This window comes from Mesoplodon mirus (genome assembly GCF_964341445.2).
Source record: "Mesoplodon mirus genome assembly, chromosome: 13".
Classification (NCBI taxonomy): Eukaryota; Metazoa; Chordata; class Mammalia; order Artiodactyla; family Ziphiidae; genus Mesoplodon; species Mesoplodon mirus.
The window spans coordinates 76,839,366-76,861,383 of NC_138989.1; the positions used below are offsets into that span (position 1 = coordinate 76,839,366).

The 22,018-nt window shown below is 42.3% G+C and overlaps 1 protein-coding gene across 2 annotated transcripts in view; it reads left to right on the forward strand.

Moving 5' to 3' along the window:
* ZCCHC2 (zinc finger CCHC-type containing 2) overlaps positions 1–18,049 on the forward strand; it is a gene marked incomplete at its 5' end in the record, with an annotated part of 52,882 nt that extends 34,833 nt beyond the window's left edge. The window contains 6 exons of one of the 2 annotated variants that reach the window (XM_082640755.1): positions 1,137–1,201; positions 1,591–1,685; positions 5,691–5,819; positions 10,409–11,893; positions 12,823–12,895; positions 17,202–18,049. In XM_082640755.1, the coding sequence (XP_082496881.1) occupies positions 1,137–1,201; positions 1,591–1,685; positions 5,691–5,819; positions 10,409–11,893; positions 12,823–12,890 (1,842 nt within the window). In that variant the 3' untranslated portion in view covers positions 12,891–12,895; positions 17,202–18,049. Of the gene's footprint in view, positions 1–1,136; positions 1,202–1,590; positions 1,686–5,690; positions 5,820–10,408; positions 11,894–12,822; positions 15,012–17,201 lie in introns of those variants that run through there. The other variant, XM_082640754.1, reaches the window with a different exon arrangement.
* Between the last annotated feature and the right edge of the window lie 3,969 nt (positions 18,050–22,018).

The window sequence follows — 22,018 nt, forward strand, 5'->3', positions numbered from 1 at the left end:
CGGTGGCTTCTCTTGTTGCAGAGCACGGGCTCCAGGCGTGCGGGCTTCAGTAGTTGTGGCACGCGTGCTCAGTCGTTGTGGCTCACGGGTTCTAGAGCACAGGCTCGGTAGTTGTGGCACGTGGGCTTAGCTGCTCCATGGCATGTGGGATCTTCCCGGACCAGCGTTCGAACCCGTGTCCCTTGCACTGGCAGGCAGATTCTTAACCACTGCACCACGTGGGAAGCCCTGTATTACTTGTATTGCTCAAAAATATTAGTACATTTTATTGTGATGCCTAAAATGTTTCACTAGGGATGCATTGTTATGCCAGGTTTTTTGCTTTTGAGTTATTCACGTTTCAGTCACTGTCTCGCTGTTTATTGGTGATGTGAATTTTGAAACAGACCTTCCCTCATGAGTTGTTGGGCCAGTTTACCAGCAGTCCTGAATGTACTTAGGAAATACTTGGTTTTTAGGAGTTGGTGTAATCAGAGAACAGAATGCTCTCAAGTGTGTTTAGGTAACATGGCACCACAGATACATGAGAGATACTTACTGGTACAGCTATGGAGAGAACCACCTTCTCTCTAGAAAATTGATTTTTATTACTGGCCAACACTCAGATCCAAATGTTAACCTTTACTGGAACGTGTTTTTATGAACTAAAGCATTAAAACATACTTTGAGAAATTGTGTGTTATCGGAGTCATACTTACTTAATGGCCGAGTTTCAGGTCTATGTGATTATACTTTTTCTCCCACTACTTCAGTGCTAGCACCTTTTCTTCTTAGAGTTGACGCAATTGTGTGTTGCAGTTTTACCAACCTGAACTTTACGAGAATATTAGTAAACGTATAGCAAATACTGGTTACTTGGTTGTGTTTCATTTTGTGATAAGACGAAAAAATACACATCCATTTTAAAAGCAAAATACGAAATAGGTATTTTACTCATAATTAATATTAAGTATTTGTTAGAATATGCAGATTTTAGTGGGTCAAGTAGGTAACTTCAAAAAAGAGGTTGGAAATAAAAACGTGTTAGAATATACAACTGGGACTGCATTATTTTAATGTTTTTTATCAGAATAAGAGGATACCTACACGAGTATGGTCTCACTTTAGTCTGATTTTTTTTTTATTCTTTTCCCTAGCATTCAACTGAAAAACGAAGTTTATCTTCAATAAATAAGAAGAAAGGAAAGCCACAAATAGAAAAGTAGGTTTAATTTAATCTTTCCAGCAATAGAAATTGGTAAGAAGAGACAACATTTGATAATGGGCATGTTTAATTTATGTAGTATAAATAGTATTTTTCCATTAGTTTTCTTTATATTTTTACTCTGGACTTAATTTTTTCAGTTCTAAATAATCAACACATGCAGGTGATAAAAATAAAGCTATTGTCAAATATTATATTCAGTTTGGAGAGGCAAAATTCTCAGCCCTGTAAACTAAAGGGTGAATCTTGGATTTACATTGTACCTTACTAAACATTTTTTTTTAATTATAAAAAAAATTTGAGGGGAATTTTATTAATACTGTACTTAGTGTGTTCTCTAGGGACTCTTATAAACAATGTGGGTAACATGTATACTTTCGGCCTAGGGAGAAAATTAAGAAAACTGACAACAGATTGAATAGTAGAATAAATGGTATTCGAATCTCTGCTCCTCAGCACGTCCACGGTGGTTCTGTGAAAGGTAAGGGTGTTTTTCTTTCAAATACACGTCACCTAAATATATTTAGCAGGGTACCTATTACAGTAGGTATTAGGCTGTTGTGTCAACGCCTGATAACACTTTTTTCCTGCGTTAATGTGAATAGTGATTTCTAAATTAACTCCATTAATACTTCAGAATTGTTTAGTGCAGGAAATTTGATTCGGCCACGGAGGTAAATTTCTCCTTTGCCACAGTGACACTCTGGCACCTTTTCCTTCCCCGGGTAGCAGCGGTCTCCTCGATTGTTTCCTTCTCAGCCAATCCCTGCTCCAGAGCAGAGGCTGCGGGACCTGCGGGGTCTTTCCACCCTCGTGGACGCCTGTACTCGTTGTGTAAAGTCACCTTTAAAAACCTTGTTGACTTTTTCGTGTTTTAATGACTGTCCTTTGTGGAGTTTTATGGGACTTAAGGGGAATTCAGACCCTCAGATTTTCGTTGTACTAGGTTTGTGTGGTTTCCATCTACCCACCATTATTTTAAGGTCCTTTTATTTATTTATTTATTTTATTTATTTATTTATTTATTTATTTTTGGCGGTACGCGGACCTCTCACTGTTGTGGCCTCTCCCGTTGCGGAGCACAGGCTCCGGACACGCAGGCTCAGCAGCCATGGCTCACGGGCCCAGCCGCTCCGCAGCACGTGGGATCTTCACAGACCGGGGCACGAACCCATGTCCCCTACATCGGCAGGCGGACTCTCAACCACTGCTCCACCAGGGAAGCCCAAAGGTCCTTTTATTTTTAAGTGAAAGATTTTATGTTCATTTGACTGAGAAATGTCCCTTGTGCTGGTTCATTGGTAACTTTTCTGTGTTACATTTACCTTCACAAGAGTAAAAGCTCACAGACCTCTAGGAAAGTGTTTGTCCATGTGTGTTTCTAACACATGTAGCTGACCCTACAAATAAGATTTGTTTAATTTAAATTTTATTCAAATGTTAGTACCTTCAGTTGTGATGCAACATAAATAACCAGAATATATCCATTTTTTTAATGGAGTATATTTTTAAACTCGCTATTTCTTTAGAGAGATTTAATATTGATAAGGAAATATAGTTGCATTTTGACTCTAAAATCATCTGGCCCACTCATTGAATTAATTAACTGAGCTGTCTTTGGGGGGAAAATGACATGGGGAAAAACCATGTTTATGAGTATATTGTAACACTTCAGTATCTTTGAGGTTTCCTGTGGTGATGGCAGCTAAAAGGAGGGGGAGAAGCTAAAATAAGGAAGACAAGAGTTCCCTGTCAGTGGATGATTAGAAATAGCTTCTGCCAGGCCTCCCTGTCTGTTTCCTCCTTCTGGTTTATTTTCTGCACTGTCTTCTAAAGCACACACTAAATCAGGTCATTCTATAGTTGAAATTCCTGTCAAATATATACCACCCTCATGACATCACTCTCTCTCGTCTCTCACATGATTTGGGAACTACGCCAAAAAAGCTTGTAACAGTTCTTTCCCTTTTAGCGTCATATCTTCAGAGAAGTGTGTGGACTTTGATCTCAGACAGATGTGGGTTTGAATCCTTACTCCACCAGTTTCTTAAATTTGTAAAAGAAGAAGAATATCTACCTCACCAGACTGTAAAACTTAAATGTGATAACATGAAAAGCATTTAGCTAGTATCAAGCACAGAGGTGTTCAATAATGTGGTTCCTTTTCCCTATTCTAATAAGTTAGAAGAAAACATACACTGTATAGGTTATTAAAAACTTTTTTTAAAAAAAACATCTTTATTGGAGTATAATTGCTTTACTGTGGTGTGTTTCTGCTTTATAACAAAGTCAATCAGCTATACATAAAAATATATCCCCATATCCCCTCCCTCTTGTGTCTCCCTCCCACCCTCCCTATCCCACCCCTCTAGGTGGTCACAAGCACCGAGCTGATCTCCCTGTGCTATGTGACTGCTTCCTACTAGCTATCTATAAGAACTTTTGATAACATCTCAGGCTCTAATTCCTTTATTTCTTTATTTTCAAATATTATGAAAGTACAGTCTCAGGATTTTTGATTCAAGATTAACCTTTTCTGTCTATTTTGTTCTCTATATATGTCACTGATTCATATATATTTATATTTATAGAGTACGACTATAAATATATATATCAATACTTTGTACAACTTGTCTTATTGTCTAGTATAGCTCAGATGTTTGCTGGCTCCAACTTAAAGGGAAAACCCTCTGTTTATTAATTCCCCTTTGAAATACTAAGGAATTACCTTTAAGAAGGTGATTACTTTTAAGCATTCAGTGAACTTGATATATTTAAGATTTTTTTTAATAGAACAATCACACATATCATAAATGTAGGTACTATATTGAAGCTGAAAATTTTAAATAACTCAGTTAAAAATAAGTATTATTTATTTTTAATTTAAAATTTAACTTCTATTTTGAGTAAAATACATTTATGTGGTTCAAAATTCTGAAGGTAAAAAAGGGAACAAAATAAATCCCTCACTGCGTCCCTCCATGTTGTCTTCTCCCCAAAGCAGTCAGTGCTGTTCATCATCTGTGTTTTTGCAGTGTGTTTGCTTTTAAAATCTCTTTGAGACATGATAAATAAAACAGTTTATCTCTCTGTTTAAAAGGGCAATTTGTGGGGCCTCCCTGGTGGCGCAGTGGTTGAGAGTCCGCCTGCCGATGCAGGGGATACGGGTTCGTGCCCCGGTCTGGGAGGATCCCATATGCCGCGGAGCGGCTGGGCCCGTGAGCCATGGCCGCTGGGCCTGCGCGTCCGGAGCCTGTGCTCCGCAACGGGAGAGGCCACAACAGTGAGAGGCCCGCAAAAAAAAAAAAAAATAAATAAAAGGGCAATTTGTGGAATAGCCTTTGGCATAGTTATTTCATCCTCACCTTCCAGCCACACCTCTGACTCCAAAGGATCACATATTTTTTTATTATAAAAATTCCAAAGACTCTACACAATTCTGAAGCACCTGGATTGTCAGAAAGGGAAAATTATGTTCAGTATAGATTTACATTTATGTATTTAGTTCTTTGAAAATTGCAAATTAATATATGACATTTGGTGGTTAGAATATTTGCTAGCTGTATAATCTAAACAAAATCATTTCATAAATTCATTTTGAGAAATAGCTACCTTTTTTTTTCCTTTTTACATTTCTGAAACTTACTCTTTGGAGTTTCAAAGTCTTCACTGCGTTTTAGTGAGCAAATCTTGGCTCACTCTATCCCAATGGTTTTTTTTTTTTGTTTGTTTGTTTGTTTTTCCCCAGTCCATCATTTCTGGTTAGAACTCAGGGGTTACTCAGTCTACCTGATGGGAAGCAATTTACTCTTTTTAAATATTCAGGCATAGAAATTTTAACTGAATAGGCATTTTTGGCAGTCAGTTCTAATTTTGAGTTCTTTTAAAGAAAGAATTTTACAACATGCTCTGAGGAGTTAAAAATATATAGACTTAAGTGGCTCAATGTGCTAATATTGGACAGATCCTACAAAGAATCTTAATTCTGATTTTTTAAAGTCGGTTATATTGTTTTTTTCCTCTGCCTTTGTTTTAAGAATGCATTTGTCCCCCCCAAAAAAGTCGTCAATTATTTTCAAATAAAATTGTGCTTCAGGGGCTTCCCTGGTGGTGCAGTGGTTGGGAGTCCGCCTGCCGATGCAGGGTACAGGGGTTCGTGCCCCGGTCCGGGAGGATCCCACATGCTGCGGAGCGGCTGGGCCCGTGGGCCATGGCCGCTGAGCCTGCGTGTCCGGAGCCTGTGCTCCGCAACGGGAGAGGCCATAGCACTGAGAGGCCCACGTACCACAAAAAAAAAAAAAAAAAAAGAAAGAAAAAAAATTGTGCTTCAGTAATGAATTTTTACCTAGGTCAGAGGCCAGCTTTTTATGTAATTATAGAAAAACTTGGGAAAAAAAATTTAAGGGTGTAACTAATTTCTGATGGTTCAATTCAGAAATTTATTTAACTAAACAATTCTATTTTTTAAAAATCACGTTATTTTTAGATGTGAATTTGGACATTGGATCTGGACATGACACATGTGGAGAAACATCTTCAGAGAGTTACAGTTCTCCGTCTAGCCCACGACATGATGGAAGAGAAAGTTTTGAAAGTGAAGAAGAAAAAGACAGAGGTTTGCTCTTTGGAGGGATTTGGGGGTGTCAGAGGAAAATGTGTGCTCTTAAAATCAGTCAAACATAAGTATTTTTATGGTACTGTAAATGTCATTATTGACTTTAATTTGTATAAAGGGTGTCTTGTAGACCACTGACTTAGCAGTTTCTAGTGATGTTGATTTTTTTAAACCTATTTCACTGCATATGAAATTAAAGAGAAAGAAGACAGTCACAACAAAATGTAGTTAATGTAGAAAGATTGAAAACTTGCATATTGTTAGATGCACATATATTTATAACGTTTATGTCTTCCTGATGGATTGACCCTTTTTATCATTATAAATATCCTTCTTTGTCTCTACTGACAATTTTTTTCTTAAAATCTATTTTGTCTGATAATAATATAGCCACTTTAGCTCTCTTTTGGGTGTTTGCAGGGTACCTCTTTTTCCATCCTTTTACTTTAAGCTTGTTTGTGTCTTTGACTCTAAAGTATCTCTTAAAGACACCTTATAGTTGGGTTATGGTTTTTAGCAATTCTGCCCATCTCTGCCATTTGATTGGAGTGTTTAACCTATTGAAATTTACTGTAATTACTGATAAGGTAGGATTTACATCTGCTCTTTTGCACTTTGTTTTCTGTATGTACTATGTCTTCAATTCCTCCTTAAATGGAGGCTCAGAGTCAGCCAGAAATAAGAGTTTAGAGCCTTCTTAGGTCTCTCCTGGGCATGCATATACAGCCCTAGATATGAGCATGGCCTTTTAGATTCCCAGGAATATATTGAAGCTTTTCAGAGCTCCCTGTGAACATCTCATTCTTCAGCTTTTCCTTTTAAGTTTTTTGGTCAGACTATTGTTAGCCTCAACTGGTAATGCCAGCCCAGGCAGCCAAATTGTTAAACAGTTGCCACAGATCGATTGTGACACATGCCCTGTGGGTAAGCAGGTGTTAACACAGAGTGAACTCAAGTTGCCAGACAGATAGTGACGGTTCCTTAGGAAGGTGCTTTTATAGAGTTCCAAATCCATGTTTCTTAGAGTGGCTGCTAGGCTGCTTGTTTTCGTAGGTAGGCTGCTTGTTTTCATCGCTACTGTAGTTCCAAGACTATTAGTTTTCAAGGCTACTTCAGAGGTGGAGAATGTGAGCAAGAATTAGGGCAAGGTGAAATACTGCAGTGGTTACTATTCTTACAAGATTCAGCTGTTTTTCTTTAATAAACACTCTTCACATTGCTGCAAACCTTTAACTGATTTCCAGAGTTCTGAAAAAGTTGATTTTGATAGTTTTTGCCAGGATTTTTGTTGCTTTTATGGAGGAGTGGAGTGTCAGAGGTTCTTACCCTGCCATTCCAGAAATGAGGTATCAAAAATGTATATGTTGGGACTTCCCTGGTGGTCCAGTGATTAAGACTCCCCCTTCCAATGCAGGGGGTGCGGGGTTTGATCCCTGGTCGGGGAGCTAAGATGCCCCATGCCTCGCAGCCAAAAAAAAATGGAAACATAAAAAAAAGAAGCAATATTGTAACAAATTCAATAGAGACTTTAAAAGTGGTCCACAGACACACAAAAAATGTATATGCTGAATGAGGATGTCATTCTTTACAATGATAATGATATCTGATAACATCTTGGCTATAAACGTCTTAGTAATACTGTCTTGGTTATAAGGTGTGTCCATGCTGGTGGGCACTAATAAATGGTTTCTCTTGGGCCGCTTAAAGATCATAAAGATCCTTTAACAACAGCATTTCAGACACGTGGCTTTTTCCTGCACAGTCCACAACTCTTCGAGACCTTAGCCTTTCTGTTATAGCGTCAGGTCACATCTTAGGGAGCTATGACAATGATTCTGCTGCATCACATACAGTTAAAGCCAGTTTTTACTTTGAAGTTATTTTGAAGTCGTAACAAATGTAACATGCAGTGACTACTGCCAGTTCTACTAATCTGAGGCAACACTGCACTTCTGATCTGCAGTTTCCTCATGAAAGAAGAAAAATGAAAGTAACTGCCCAGAGCCCTTATGAAGGTTAAACGAGAGAATTTTTATGCCTTATCCAGAATAGAGAAGCTTTCAATATGCTATGCTCGATTCTGTAGGATGTACCAATAATCCATGGCTCTTAAGCTAACAATGCAGATTTGCCTCTTTGTCAGAATTAAGGGTACATCTGCATGCTTAGATGACTTTGCAGCAGTCCTTTCCTGTCATCAGATAGGGTGAGCTGGTGGGCCTGTATAGAGGAGCTTGCCCTTTTTCAGATAGGCTCTGTTATCGCATGACTAAATGAGCCTTCCATAAATGAAGGATCATTAAGGGCTCACTGAAACCATCCAGGGGGGAAAACGTCCACTGTGATAACAAGTGTTGATCATCTTTAGAATTTCGAGTGCATGGAAAGGTTGCTTTGAAAAGCATGTGGCTTTGTTGTTCTTGTTGGTCGTAAAGGGGTTTTGTTGTAAGACTTTATACTTTTCAGAGTCAGCGCGAAAAAGGAGGACCTCTCTCTAAATAGCTGGGTGAGTCCTTATAATGCTTAGAAAACCATTTGGATCATGGGGCCATTTGCTATGACTTAAGAAGATTTAAACAAAGCCCAATTCCTATAGAAATTTAATTGATCATCTGAAAAATACTACAGCTTCTTTTGAACTTAAATGTTTATTTTTAACTCTATACTTGTATGAAGGTATAGATATAAATACAGTGCCTTAAATAAGTTACTAATTTTTGGATACTTTTTGTTTTGCAAAGTTTAACAAGAAACTCCTCAGCTATTAAGGAGAGTATATGTTAGAACCATTTACTCATAAGTTGAATCTCTTCTAATATAAATTATTATTGTTGAATTAATAACATTGTTGACATTCTGTAGGTTGGTTCAGGTTTAACCTTTCTCCAGGAAGGTTCTATTTAACCTTTCTCCAGGAAGACTAGTATGATTTGTTTTTAGTATTGTTTCAAAAAATTTTAGCATCTTAACTGAATATAACTAGTTATTACCTTAACAAATATAAACATTTTAAGTACACAGTGCAATTCTGCTTATATTTACGAGCAGAAAGATGTTCAATTAGGCACTACATTTAACTGAATGGTCTCTATACATAGTACTGCAGTATCTGGGTTTACGATATTTAAACATTGTGGGTTAGATTTTGTCTTTTGTCCCCTTTATACCAAAAGTCAAGAAATCCAGGGGAAGTCTAGATTGAAGTTATTTCTGTTTACAAGCAGAAGAGTGATGCGGTAATAAAAACAAATGCAGTACAATTTTGTATCTGCCACTTTGCTGTTTTGTTTTAGGAGAAATGGCACTGCTCTCATATTTGCCCTGCTTCTTGTGCTCTAGCACACTTGTTTTATGACCATAATGGTAGCTTTAAATTTTCTTTCCCCCACTGAAATATTTAAAAGTCAGAATATTTATTCCATTCCAGGAAAACTCTCTTCCCTTCCCTATCTCTGGATATTTGAGTTAAATATAGTCCTTTTTTTTTTTTTAAATAAATATATTTATTTATTTTCGGCTGTGTTGGGTCTTTGTTGCTGCACACGGGCTTTCTCTAGTTGTGGTGTGCGGGCTTCTCATTGCGGTGGCCTCTAGTTGTGGAGCATGGGCTCTAGGCATGCGGGATTCAGTAGTTACAGCACGCAGGCTCAATAGTTGTGGTGCACGGGCTTAGCTGCTCCGTGGCATGTGGGATCTTCCCAGAGCGGGGCTCGAACCCGTGTCCCCATGCATTGGCAGGTGGATTCTTAACTTCTGCGCCACCAGGGAAGTCCCGAGTTAAATATAGTCTTGATTGAACTCCTTTAAAATGTATTATTTATGTGAGACAAATGTGAAGACCTCGGGTTTAGTAGTACAGGATATAAATCAAGTGAATTGCCTAAAATTGATTAAGGTTAAAAATATCTGATCCCTTTCTCTGTAATAAAGGTCTGTATTTTATACTGTGCTTCATTCCGTCTCCATTAACCTTTTGTTTCTTACCTCTCCATGGATTTTTTTTTTTAAGATTTAATTTTTTTAGAGCAGTTTTGGGTTTACTGTAAAATTGAGAGAAAGATGCAGACATTTCCCATGTATTCCCTGCTCTCACACATATATAGTCTGCCCTGTTATTAACATTGCTCCCTAGAATGGCACATGTTTTACCAAGGATGAACCAATCTACTTTGACGCATCATTATCACCCAAAGTCCATGGTTTATCCAAGGGTTCACCTTCAGTGGCTTTGGACAAATGTATAATGATACATATCCGTCGTCACAGCATCACACAGAGTATTTCCGCTGCCCTGAAAACACCCCAGGCTCTGCCCGTTCATCCTTCTCCAGGGCCCCCACCCCTGGCAGCCACCAAGCTTTTATTGTTTCCATTGTCTTGCCTCTTTTCCAGAATCTCCATATGTTTACAGTGAAGTCCACAGAAAGCCAAAAATTAAAAGAAGGTCGGCTTGGTAGTCAGGAAGCTTAGGGATACAGTTATTAGTCCAAACTTCAGTGTTTATCTTAGATATACTTAAAGTTTGTTTCTAGCAAGAAGGTTGGGAGATTATACTTGTGTTAACCTCTAGTTATGTTTGTTTCCCTCAGACACAGACAGCAATTCTGAGGATTCTGGAAATCCATCAACAACCAGGTTTACAGCTTATGGTTCTGTCAACCAGACTGTCACTGTCAAGCCACCTGTTCAGATGGCTGCGTTAGGAAACGACGATGCAAACCTTTTAGAAGATCCCTTAAACTCACCCAAGTATCAGCATATTTCTTTTATGCCAACTTTACACTGTGTCATGCACAATGGTGCCCAGAAGTCTGAGGTGGTTGTTCCTCCACCCAAATCTGCTGATGGTAAAACAATAGGGATGCTTGTTCCTGGCCCTGTTGCTATCTCTGCGGTAAGGGAGTCCACGAACTCAACCCCCGTTGGAATACTAGGGTCAACAGCTTCTACTGCAGAATCAGAAAAGCACCTTGAATTACTGGCATCCCCTTTACCTGTTCCATCAACATTCCTCCCACATAGCAGTACTCCCGCTTTGCACCTCACAATTCAGAGGCTAAAACTGCCGCCGCCGCAGGGATCTTCCGAGAGTTGCACGGTGAACCTCTCCCAGCAACCAACCGGGAGTCTGAGCGTCGGATCACCAAACACTGCCTTTATTCCTGTCCATAATCCAGGTAGTTTTCCAGGATCTCCTGTTGCTACCACAGACCCCATCACAAAATCTGCATCTCAAGTGGTAGGACTAAATCAAATGGTGCCTCAGATTGAGGGAAACACAGGGACAGCCCCTCAGCCTACCAACGTGAAGGTAGTTCTTCCAGCAGCCGGCCTCTCGGCCGTACAGCCACCAGCTTCCTACCCCTTGCCAGGCTCTCCCCTTGCTGCTGGCGTGTTACCCAGCCAGAATTCCACCGTCCTCAGCACGGCGGCGCCGTCTGTCCAGGCCGCGGGAGCGGGCATCAGCCAGGCCCAGTCGAGTGTTCCTCCCGCGGTTCCTACCCACACGCCCGGTCCCGCCCCAAGCCCGAGCCCTGCTCTGACACACAGTACTGCGCAGGGCGACAGCACGTCTTACATCAGTGCTGTGGGAAACACGAACGCCAGCGGGGCGGTGTTGCCTCCACAGCAGATGGGCTCAGGTCCTTGTGGTTCTTGTGGGCGAAGGTGCAGCTGTGGGACCAATGGAAACCTCCAGCTAAATAGTTACTATTATCCTAACCCAATGCCTGGACCAATGTACCGAGTCCCTTCGTTCTTTACCCTGCCATCCATCTGCAATGGCAGCTACCTCAACCAAGCACATCAGAGCAATGGAAACCAACTTCCTTTTTTTCTGCCTCAGACTCCGTATGCAAATGGACTGGTGCATGACCCAGTCCAAGCCAACTATGGCATGCAGCAGATGGCAGGATTCGGGAGGTTCTATCCTGTGTATCCAGCACCTAACGTAGTCGCCAGCACGAGTGGTTCGGGGCCCAAGAAGAATGGGAACGTTTCATGTTACAACTGTGGTGTGAGCGGGCACTATGCACAGGAGTGTAAGCAGTCGTCCATGGAGGCCAGTCAACAAGGTAATCATGAGAGCTCCCAGAGGACTTGCTTTTGAGTGTGCCCGTCCCTCCCTCCCCTGGTGATCACGGTGATCCTGTTGGAGCAGAAAGAGCTGTTGTGTGTTTGTTTACGGATGTTGTGCTTTCAGTGACAAATCGTAAAATGCAAACGGCAAAACCCAAAAACTAGCATGGACACACACAGGACACACACACAGCACAAGAAGTTCAGAGAAATTCAGTTTCCAATTAAGGAATAAACCATAAAGGCACTTCTTAAGGAATATAATGAGGATTTGCGAATCTCTTGCTCGCAGCACTTTTTTTTTAAAGCTACAATCCTATGTCATAGAGTAAGCAAAATTTTTAAATGCTGAAAAACTAGGAAGTGATAGTCACCTGACATGGAAGGTTTTTAGTTGTTTGGATCCATCTATGCATAACAACTGGCCTCACGCTACACCCTTCCTTCCCAGCAGACGCTTTTTCTTTTTTCAGTGCTATTGCATTTTAAAAGGCACAAAATATTTAAGCACTGGTTTTTGGAGTAAGGAGATTCAAACTGAATTTAATATTACTACCACCAGAATAAAGAAATTGTTCTTAAATAAGTACATGTAAGATACCAAATTCAGCGTAGACCTGAAACTGTTACCTTTCACTCACCTTAGGCTTTTGTCATTTTGCCAAATCTCACACAGAGAAAAAGTCTTGACTTGGGAGTATGTGCTTGACATTTTTAAGGGAAAATTGAGTTTGATAGCTTTAGGTTGAACTTAAAGCACAAACTTCATTATTACTTTTTAAAAGTCATTTTATGGACCATTTTGCGGTCCGAGTATTGCCGAAGGAGCAGCGGCTGAGGAGCATGCCCATTTGATATCTTGTAGTGGTTTGTGATGCATTGCCTTGTACGCAGTGACTTAGCAGTTCTGTCTTTCCCGTTTTAGGCACTTACAGACTGAGATACGCACCTCCCCTCCCCCCTTCTAATGACACGTTGGATTCTGCAGACTGAAACAAGTAAAGCTTGCCTACTTAATACACTGAAGTGTGGGGAGTCATGGTTGGGGTGTGGAGGGGAGGAAAGGAAAGGTATTTTGTTTGTGTTTCTTTGTCTATACATTTCCTAGATTTCTATGCAGTTGGGATTTTTCATTTCTCTTGTACCAATGTCCGAAACAAAAGAGAATGCGTTGCTTTTGAGCCTCTGGTCTCCTGGTACAACAACAGGCTTATCTGTATGATACATGTAATTTAAACATCCAAACAAACTACCAAAAGGAAAATGCTGATGCGTGCTTTTTTTTTTCTTTTTTTACACTGAATACTTGCTGTGTGCAATGTTTACTGAATCTTTAAAACTGTGTATTTGACCTTTTTTAATAACACTGGTGACAGTCCTATGGTTTTGGAAAAAAACTTTGCTTCTTCCCCAATTTTTCTCACTTTTGCCCTACACTCCGCTTTCCTCCCCCACCCTCTTTCCAGTGGCCGCAGGAGTGGTTGGCACTGCATTGTCCACACTTTGTAAACTGCTCTGCATATAAATTGAGGGTAGAATGTTTCACCTTAATCATAAGGGAGAATCACATTCCCAAAATAGTGTGTATATGTGTAATAAACAGCACCACGTAAATACATATATGCAGCACTTGTTGTCCAAATAAAAATTAAAATAAGTGGAAGAGAGAGGAGGAAGTAAAATCATATGAAACTGAGGAAATATGACATATGGAGTGGACAAAGAGCTTTTTCTTTAAAAAAAAAAAACTTATTACTTCATCATACTTTTTTAGCCTGTTGCTTCAGAGAGACATAAAGTGAACAAACTAGTGTGAGTGTGGTTCTTCTGTGTGTTTGTGTTTGTCATGAAAATCAACAGCCAGTTTTACCTGTAGTCTACCACTGTGTCATGTAAAAGAGACACTTGAGTCAAGATTTCTTGTCCTACACCAACTGTTACAGTGTCCCATTGTGTTTAAAATGTGTTTACTTTATTGCAATCTGAACAGAAGCTCTGCGTTTCTACACAAGTCAGGTATTTGTTCCCTAACTTGTCTCGTAGCAAAGTCACTTTTATAACAGTTGACCACTATGCTTGATTATAATGTGAAAGACTGAATTCTGCGTGTGTTGAGATGGTATGAATCATGTCAGTGTCACATCACTAAGTTTAATGCTGCTGTTTAAAAACAAAAGTTTTTTTAAAGCCAATCTATGTACTAAATTGCTTCCAGGTAATTTTTGATTTCCTAAAGTGCACTGAGGTTATCTGGAAGACGGGGTGCAGGTTTGGACTGCTGCATTCAACAGCAGTGAGCAGCTACCACTGTAGAGTCGCAGGTTGAGGGCTTGGGGTTGGGTTGGTTTGTTTCCCCATCCTCAGTACAGGGCAGAATCGACAGATGTTTGTTGTGTGGGGTCACGTTGGTGTGCAGCAGAGGAACTTGAATATCTGGTCTCGGTTCAGAAGCCTAACAGATTGCCAGACAAAAGGAAACACTTGAAGAAAGAAACTTCTGTGTAATGCTTCACAGATAGAATTTATATTTATAGCACCAATGTACATTTTGAAACCTTCTTTCCGGGGTGGGAGTTAAAGGGGAAGGAAAGGGGGTGTGTGAAAGGGGGGTAGACGAAAGCTTTAATTTGAAAAGAGAAGAAGTCCGAGTAAAGGAAATTATTTTGATTAAATGTATTTTGTTTGATCTGGGTATTTTTGGACCACATGATTGAATTAATTGTTGAGCTGCAGTTGAGTTGTTCAAGTGAGAGTTTTGATAAGCCCCATCTGGACCGCATTGTGAACCACTTGCCAGTTGTACTTTATGGAGCTTATTTTATGATTTAAAAGACTGTACTGTACATAGGAGGTATGTTACCTTCTCCTTATTTGTATGTTTACCATATACTTTGATATTTGAAATGTTATGTACTGGAAAGGCCACTTATATTTCTAGAACAGATTGGATTTTATGCAACCTTTTTTCCTTGAATTAACAGCAATAAAAAAATGAAAAATGGCTTAAGAATTGTGCTTTATTGCAAATTTTGTAAAGTGAAAGATAGGACATCATACCTGGTGGGTTTGGGGTTTTTTCCCTTTTTAAAGAATCAACCCGTTATTTTCCTGCAATGTGGGCAGTGAATCCGCAAGTTATTTACCATCTGGAAATGTTTCCCACAAGCAGCCTTACTACGTATATGGGTCACCTGTGTGACCACCGAAAGAAGAGTCTGCACTTCTGTGCTTCCTGAGCCGCATACCGTGTGCCAGAGGGCACTGTGGCGGCTCAGACAGAGTCCTTATCAGCCGAGAGCGGTGATTCTGGTTCAGGCCCTCCCTCACCCAAAGCGTAGAGGACCTAACTGACTTCCTCAAATTTATTAATACCATTTTGTTTTCCAGGCAACTCTCCCAGTACAGTACCTTTGATTACATTGGTTCTGTCTTCTGTAATCCAGTCTCAAGTCAGTCTTTACACAATCAGTAACTTTATAAGAGATTGTGGGGAGGTGCTTTCCACGTATCCATGCATCAGTCATGTCCTCTGGTGACGATTGATGTCACTCAGCCCAGCCCCTCCTGTTGTCCCCAGCATTCCGTGCAGTGATGGACACTAAGAATGATTGTCCTGAGCCACCTAACGCACGTTCCCTCTGTACCCAGTTGGGCAGTGGGTTTGAAAAGATCACAGGACCCCTGATGGCTTTTCCGTTAGCCAGCAAACAGGCACCTACACGTAACACACGGCAGTTATGGACCCGCCTCCAGTTAACTCACACACCTCCAGTGTCATCACCTGTGTCCCTTAACCGACCCTTCTCCTTCCTTCCCTCACTGCGCAAGGTCACCACTACTCTCAGTTTCACTATTCCTCTTTTCCCCTCACATTTTACATCCTCCTTCCCCAAATACACAGTGTATTTTTACTTTTCTTGAGCTTTATAGAAAGGGTACCCTTTACCTCATCTTCTGTGACTGCTTGCCTGGTTTTACAGTCCTGATGTTGCATTCCTTCAGTTCATTTTCACTAACTTTACAATATTCCACTGTATTGGGGGAGAACAACACACACACACACACACAATTTATCCATTCTGTCAGCAGACATTTGGGTGATTTTCCCTCATTTGCTCTTGTAACAGGAGCAGTTTTGTACCAGTCTCCTGGCTTGTATGTGCGAGAGTTCCCTGGGATATACATCTAGGAATGCAAGTGCGGGGTTGTAGGACACGCCGAGTATTCAGTTTTCCCAGATTTGCCATGTGGTTTTCCAAGTGGTTTACACTCTCACCAGCAGCGTGCATGCCCCTCAGTCCATATCCCGATGCTGTGATAGTGCCCGGGGCGGCTTGGCGAGGGAGAAATAAATGTAGGCTTGTAGGGATTTGTGTGAGGCTTCATGGAGGAGGTGAGTGTGCAGGAGAGCCTGACAGGACAGTGCGGGCGGGGTTTGGACCAGTATGGACCAGGGGACACGCTCTAGGCAGAAGGTGTGTGTAAAGGCACAGGACCCGAGGTGATGGTTTGTGAGGTCGGGAGGTGACACAGGCAGCTATCGTAGAGGGAATATCTTGAAAGAGTTACGAGATTTGTGGTTCAGTAGGTAAAATAGAGCCAGACTGGAGAATTTGGAGTTGATTGAGTGAAAAATTGGAAGTTGCCAAGTTTTAAGTAGAGAAAAAATACGTTGACGATAGTTTTTGAACGTGTCGGATGGTTGAAAGAGGCTTGGAAGTTGAGAGACCGGTTAGGGTGAGGCGACAGGAAGGAGGAGGATGGAAGGAACCCTGGGCTTCAGAGCCACGTTTCCCCAGATAGAAGATAAGCTTGTCTAAGTTATGGCTGTGAGGATTACATGATATATGGGAAAGGTCCAGCATGATGAAGTAGCACCAAGGAGGCACCCAAATGTTAGTTGAATTCCGTTTCAACGAACAGGAGAAGTGTGATTCTGTTTTCAGAGATGAGGAAAATGTGGACGAGAGTTAAGTCTGTGTGAAGGCAGTGGTTCTCTGGGTGGCAAGGAGCCTGGTAACTGTAGTTCTTCATTATATTAAGCTTAGTTGTTTCAGCCCTATCCACTTATAAAAGACAAAATATTTCTTGTGCTCAAAAATTAAATCTATTTGGAGGTAGCTATGGGCTCTATATCCACGGGCTGAGTCTTGCAGTACCAAAGTAGAGCAAGGTCTTACAAGGCAAATCCACATTTAATTTTTTTATGTAATTGCTAAACATCTAATTTTTCTGAGAAGTTTCCAAAAAGATTAAAGCACAGTGTAAAGTAATCTCTCTCTCTCTCTTTTTTTTTTTTAACAGGTAGCATCTAGTACTTGAGCACCACCATCCGTTTGAGCTTGGAGGACACTTTTCAATTCTACATACTGATTACAAAAACATTTAAGGTTAAGGCAGTGAAACCAAGTGGAGGCAAGCTGTGACCGTAGTTAACCCGATAACCCTTCCATCTTTCCTCTCAAAGGATAAAGAAAAATGCTGACTCCCCCCGCCTACCCCATCCATAGAGAGGGCCCGTTTATGTCCAGAGAAATGAGTTGAGGTCTGGGGGATGAAGGAAGAGAGAGGTGCCCTGACCTTAAACATGGTGGCTGCATCTCTGGACCTTTCCTCGGGGATGGAAGACAGTCTGAAGTTGGGTTCTATTATGAGAATGAAGGGCTCCGGGGCCCGAGATTGAGAGGCGGGTGTAAACTCAGATGAGGGCGTGTTCTCACTGCAGTGCCCTAGACTGCCTGCAGAGGGCAGCACCATCCTTTCCCAGAGCACGCCCATCCGCTTGCACGGTTTGGATACCTAAGGTCAATTGAACATCAGTATTTTAGTATACCACTGCTTATAAATCACAGCTGTTGTACTCATATGTGCAAAAATAACTTTTCCACGTTTCAGGAAAAATTGACCTAATTCTTAAATGCTGTCCTCTTTTGAAAACTGTGAGCCCCTACATTGGAGCATGGGTACACATGACGTGAACTCTGTGTGTATGCAAATGTCTGTCCATCTTGGAAGCAAGACGGCTTTAGGCTCCCTCTTTCCTGCTCTGGAAAGTGGGGTACATCACAAGTGTGGGCATCACAAATCCTTCCTGCAGTCGCACCTCTTCTTCAGTGACTGCTGCCCTCAAGTCTCCAGAGCTCTTAATTCCAAGATCCTGATTTGCTACTTGAACTTCGGGGGTGGGGCGAGGTGGGGGGCTGGGTGGTTCTTCATTGTCTTTCTTTTTCCTCTTGCAGCTCCAACTTGATCCGCTGTAAAAGGTCTCGCTCGGCCGGCCAGCCTCTCACCAGAAGAAATTGCTAATTGGGAAGCAGCGCCACCTGGTGGGAGACGAGGACAATGCAAGCAAGCAGACGTCATTGCCCTGTTGACCTGATACAGAGAAAATTGAACGTAAGGCAGAAAACATTTGAGATTGTAAACCTGTGCTCAGAACCTTAAAGAATGCAGGCAACTGGCCATAAAAGTAATCTGAGCTGTCTCCTCTTTCAGCCATTGCAATCTCAGTTTGTTATAAACATCTTAAACGCATTGATGGTACTTTAGAGTTTCCTTTGCACTTTTCTCTGGGCCCGTTGGCCTGCACAACTGTGAAGGGTATGGGGTCTTCCTCCTCCCTGCTTTACAGGTTAGGAGCTCAGGGTTCAGAGGGGTTAAGTGCCACAGACATGCCACCAGTGATGAAGGCCAGGCCCCAGCTTCAGATTAGTGCTTACCTCCTGCCCCACTTCCTGGCCTGCAGCTGCTTCTTCACTGAACCCAGGGCAATGACCTTTTAAACCGTATAAAGCGATAGGCACCCATGGTCTTAAGAACCATGGGGCCTCTGGATTCCTGAGAGAGGAGTGGGCTGGGTCCTGGTCAGTCAGAATATCTCTTTTCTGTATCTCTGTTGAAGGGGTGAGGGAAAGTTTGCAGAGCTGGGAGACCTCAGGACTTTTAGAACTAGGCTTTCAGCATTTGCCTGTCTCAGATGAATTCAAGGAGCAGCAACTGTTGTCTACATCCAAGGTTTGAAACGTGCACCAATATACTCTGTTGGAACACTGAGTCTTGCTCTGCAAAGGTTTTTATTATCCCCAGATGTCTCGGTGACTATTGAGCATTTGGTGACTATTCCATTAATTTTAAGACTTCAGAACTTAAGAAATGCAGTAGCAGGGTACACAGAAAAGACGCTTCACTGCTGATATTTGAAAAGCTCTGGCAGTTATATATAGATTGTCCCAAGCACTCCCTCTACCCGCCACCGCTACTCAAAGACACTCCAAAGACCAAAAATGACGGAAGCAAAGTCACCTTCAAGCAGGAACAGTGACAGTCACACCCACCCCAAAAGCCTTTCTGGATGTTAAGAATGCCACCAGGTCACCGAGTACTCGGTGCTCATTCTTGCTAGCGTATCAGTGTTGGGTATTTGTGACATGGTAACTCACTTTTGCGTTGGAAGCCTCCATCAGATGAACTTGTACAAAGAGGTGGTGCTGGTAAAGCCTTATTTTCAGCACCCACCCACAGTACGTATGACTTTTCTCAGGCTCATTTACAGAATGGGGATAACATCCACTTTGTTAGAATTGTTATAAGGATTGAATCTGGCAAAATACATAAAGCACTCAGCGTCTGGCACACAGTAGGTGCTCAGGAAATTCGTGATGGTGGCGAACGCCTTCATGCCCAGCGGGGGGCAGGCACGGTTTCAGCCTCACCGCAGCCTTATGAGGTGGGTACTCCGCTCCATCTTACAGTTGGGGAGGTTGAGGCATGAAGGCCGCCCACGTGTCTGAGGGCACAGAGCGGTTCAGTGGCACGGCTGGGGCTGGAACCCACCGCTCTTAGCCCCCAGGCTCCTCCAATTCTTTGTGCCCGGGTCACAGGTTGCTACAGGCATGGCGTGACAGTGCAGGGCACCCCGCACTGGGGTCAGGTAGGCAGGACTCAGGCCGGCTCTGCCGTAAACTCTGTCGTCTTGAACACCTGGCCCTCCTGGACCTTCATTTTTCTTACCCGAAAGCTGAGTGTTGCTTGGAAAAGAGTGGTAGAAACTGAGCTAAATGACCTTAGAATTCTGTGGCTTGAAGCTTACTTTTTCACTTTAAGTGATTTATCAAGTTTTTATAATTCTTTACCTTTACACTTTTAACTGATTTGAAGTCCTTTTTGGGTGTGGCCAGGAGCACCGACCCCAGCTGTCACCATGTGCTAACAGGACAGGAAATGTTTCCAGGTCCTTAGGGAGCGGCGAGAGAAAAGACCCCAATCGGGGCTGTCTGGGCACTAGGTGGCAGCACCGGCTTCTGACTGTGTCCGGTCCAGCTGAGGCGCAGGCGCTCTGTCCTCTGTCCTCAAGATTCTAGGCTCTCCTCTACTTGTACTGATACAGTTTTCACTTGGGGGTGGGGGGCTTCCAGTCAAAAAACGAAGCTCGCGTACCGAGTCCTGTGCTGAAGGACACAGGGTTAGCCGTAGCTCACAGGTCGGCAACACGTAGAGATGGACAAACTACGGTCCACAGCTAAGAATGGTTTTTACATCTTTAAATGGTTGAAAAGAATACGTTTTCATGACGCATAACAAATTATATGAAATTCACATTTCAGTGTGCGCAAATAAAGTTTCTTGGAACACGGCCACTCGTTTGTCTCGTTGTGGCTGCTTTCGTCGGAAATGGCCAAGTTGAGCAGTTATGACAGAGACCACGTGGCCCTCAGAGCCTGAGGTACTGTCTGTGCCTTTATGGAAAAAGCTTGCTGACCCCTGACACATAGCAACCTTCTCTAAGTAAAGGTGCGCTCTCCGATGTCTTTCAGGTCCTACGGGCGAGTGCAGGAATTTCACTCTCTCCTTTTTGCTGCTGGGTCTTCTTAGCAAAATGAGATCACCTCTGGTGCACACATTCCATCAGCCGTTTAGCAAATATCTCTTGGCTGGGAGCTGAGTGTCACGAGGGGCATAAGCAGCTACAGCCTGGTCACAAGCCGTGGGGTCCCAGTGGGTGGACAGGTGAACTCTGCCTGCTGAGAACTGGGAAAGGGTTTTCAAAGGACAACATTTCCGCTGGGCCAGAAAGGAAGAAGTGAGATAGTCTTAGTGAAGAGGTAAAGAGATGGCAAAGAAAATGTCATCGAAGATGGACTTCAGGAGTGTTGGGTAGGGGGGTGAGAGGGCGGGAGGAACAGGCAGGGGTGGGCGCGGCGCAGCAGGGCACGGAGACGGGAGGGAGCCAGGACGGGCCGGGGTTTGGAAGAAAAAACCGTGGATTCTTTTGCTCTTGCTGAATTTGTGGTGCTTGAGCGACACCTGGTCATCCAGTGTTTGTCTCACAGTGTGGCCCTGGGTCACCTGCAGCAGAGTCACCTGAAGGGCGTAACGAAAACACACACTCCTCAACTCTCCCTCCCCCCAAACACACACCTAGAGAATGGAAGTTCCCAATGTGTATTTTGGTGGGTGCAGGGGAGGGCAAAGCCGATCCGTCAAAGAAGGCTGAGAAGGAGAATCCAGATAGTGGAGAATGTTCCCGGAAGACCGGAAGATAAACTTTGAGAATGAAATGGTCGTTATTGCCACATACAGTAGAGGTCAGGAGGTATGGCCATAAGCTTGACAGTCACGAGGTCACCGGTAACTTTAAGGGGACAGTTACGGGGGATTGAGAGGAGAGCCAGAGGAAGACAGACAGAAGGATGTGAGGATGGACAACTAACCTCACTCTAGTTGCTACTTATTTTTAAAGGCAGTATAATGTAGTGCTTTGAATCCCAAGGCTGTCACTTGAGCCGGGGCCTCTGAGCAAGTTCCCTTACCTGTAAACAAAAATTACAAGAGTGTCAACCTCCTAGGGTTTTTGTGAGGGTTAAAACGTTCCAACGTGGTGCCAGGCATACAGGGAGCACTAACACAAGGTTATATTTCCTTTACAACTATTTTCTTATTCAGAACCTGCCTTCCTATTTTAGGGCCTGTCAAAATTAGGAATGCCTCCCTTTGGATTATGACTGTGCTTTGTTCTTTTCTGTTAGCTGCTATTTTTGTTTTACATAATTGCAGTCATCCTATACACGCATTTTATATCTTTTCTTTTGTTTACAGCTGATGAGCCAATATCGACACTTTAT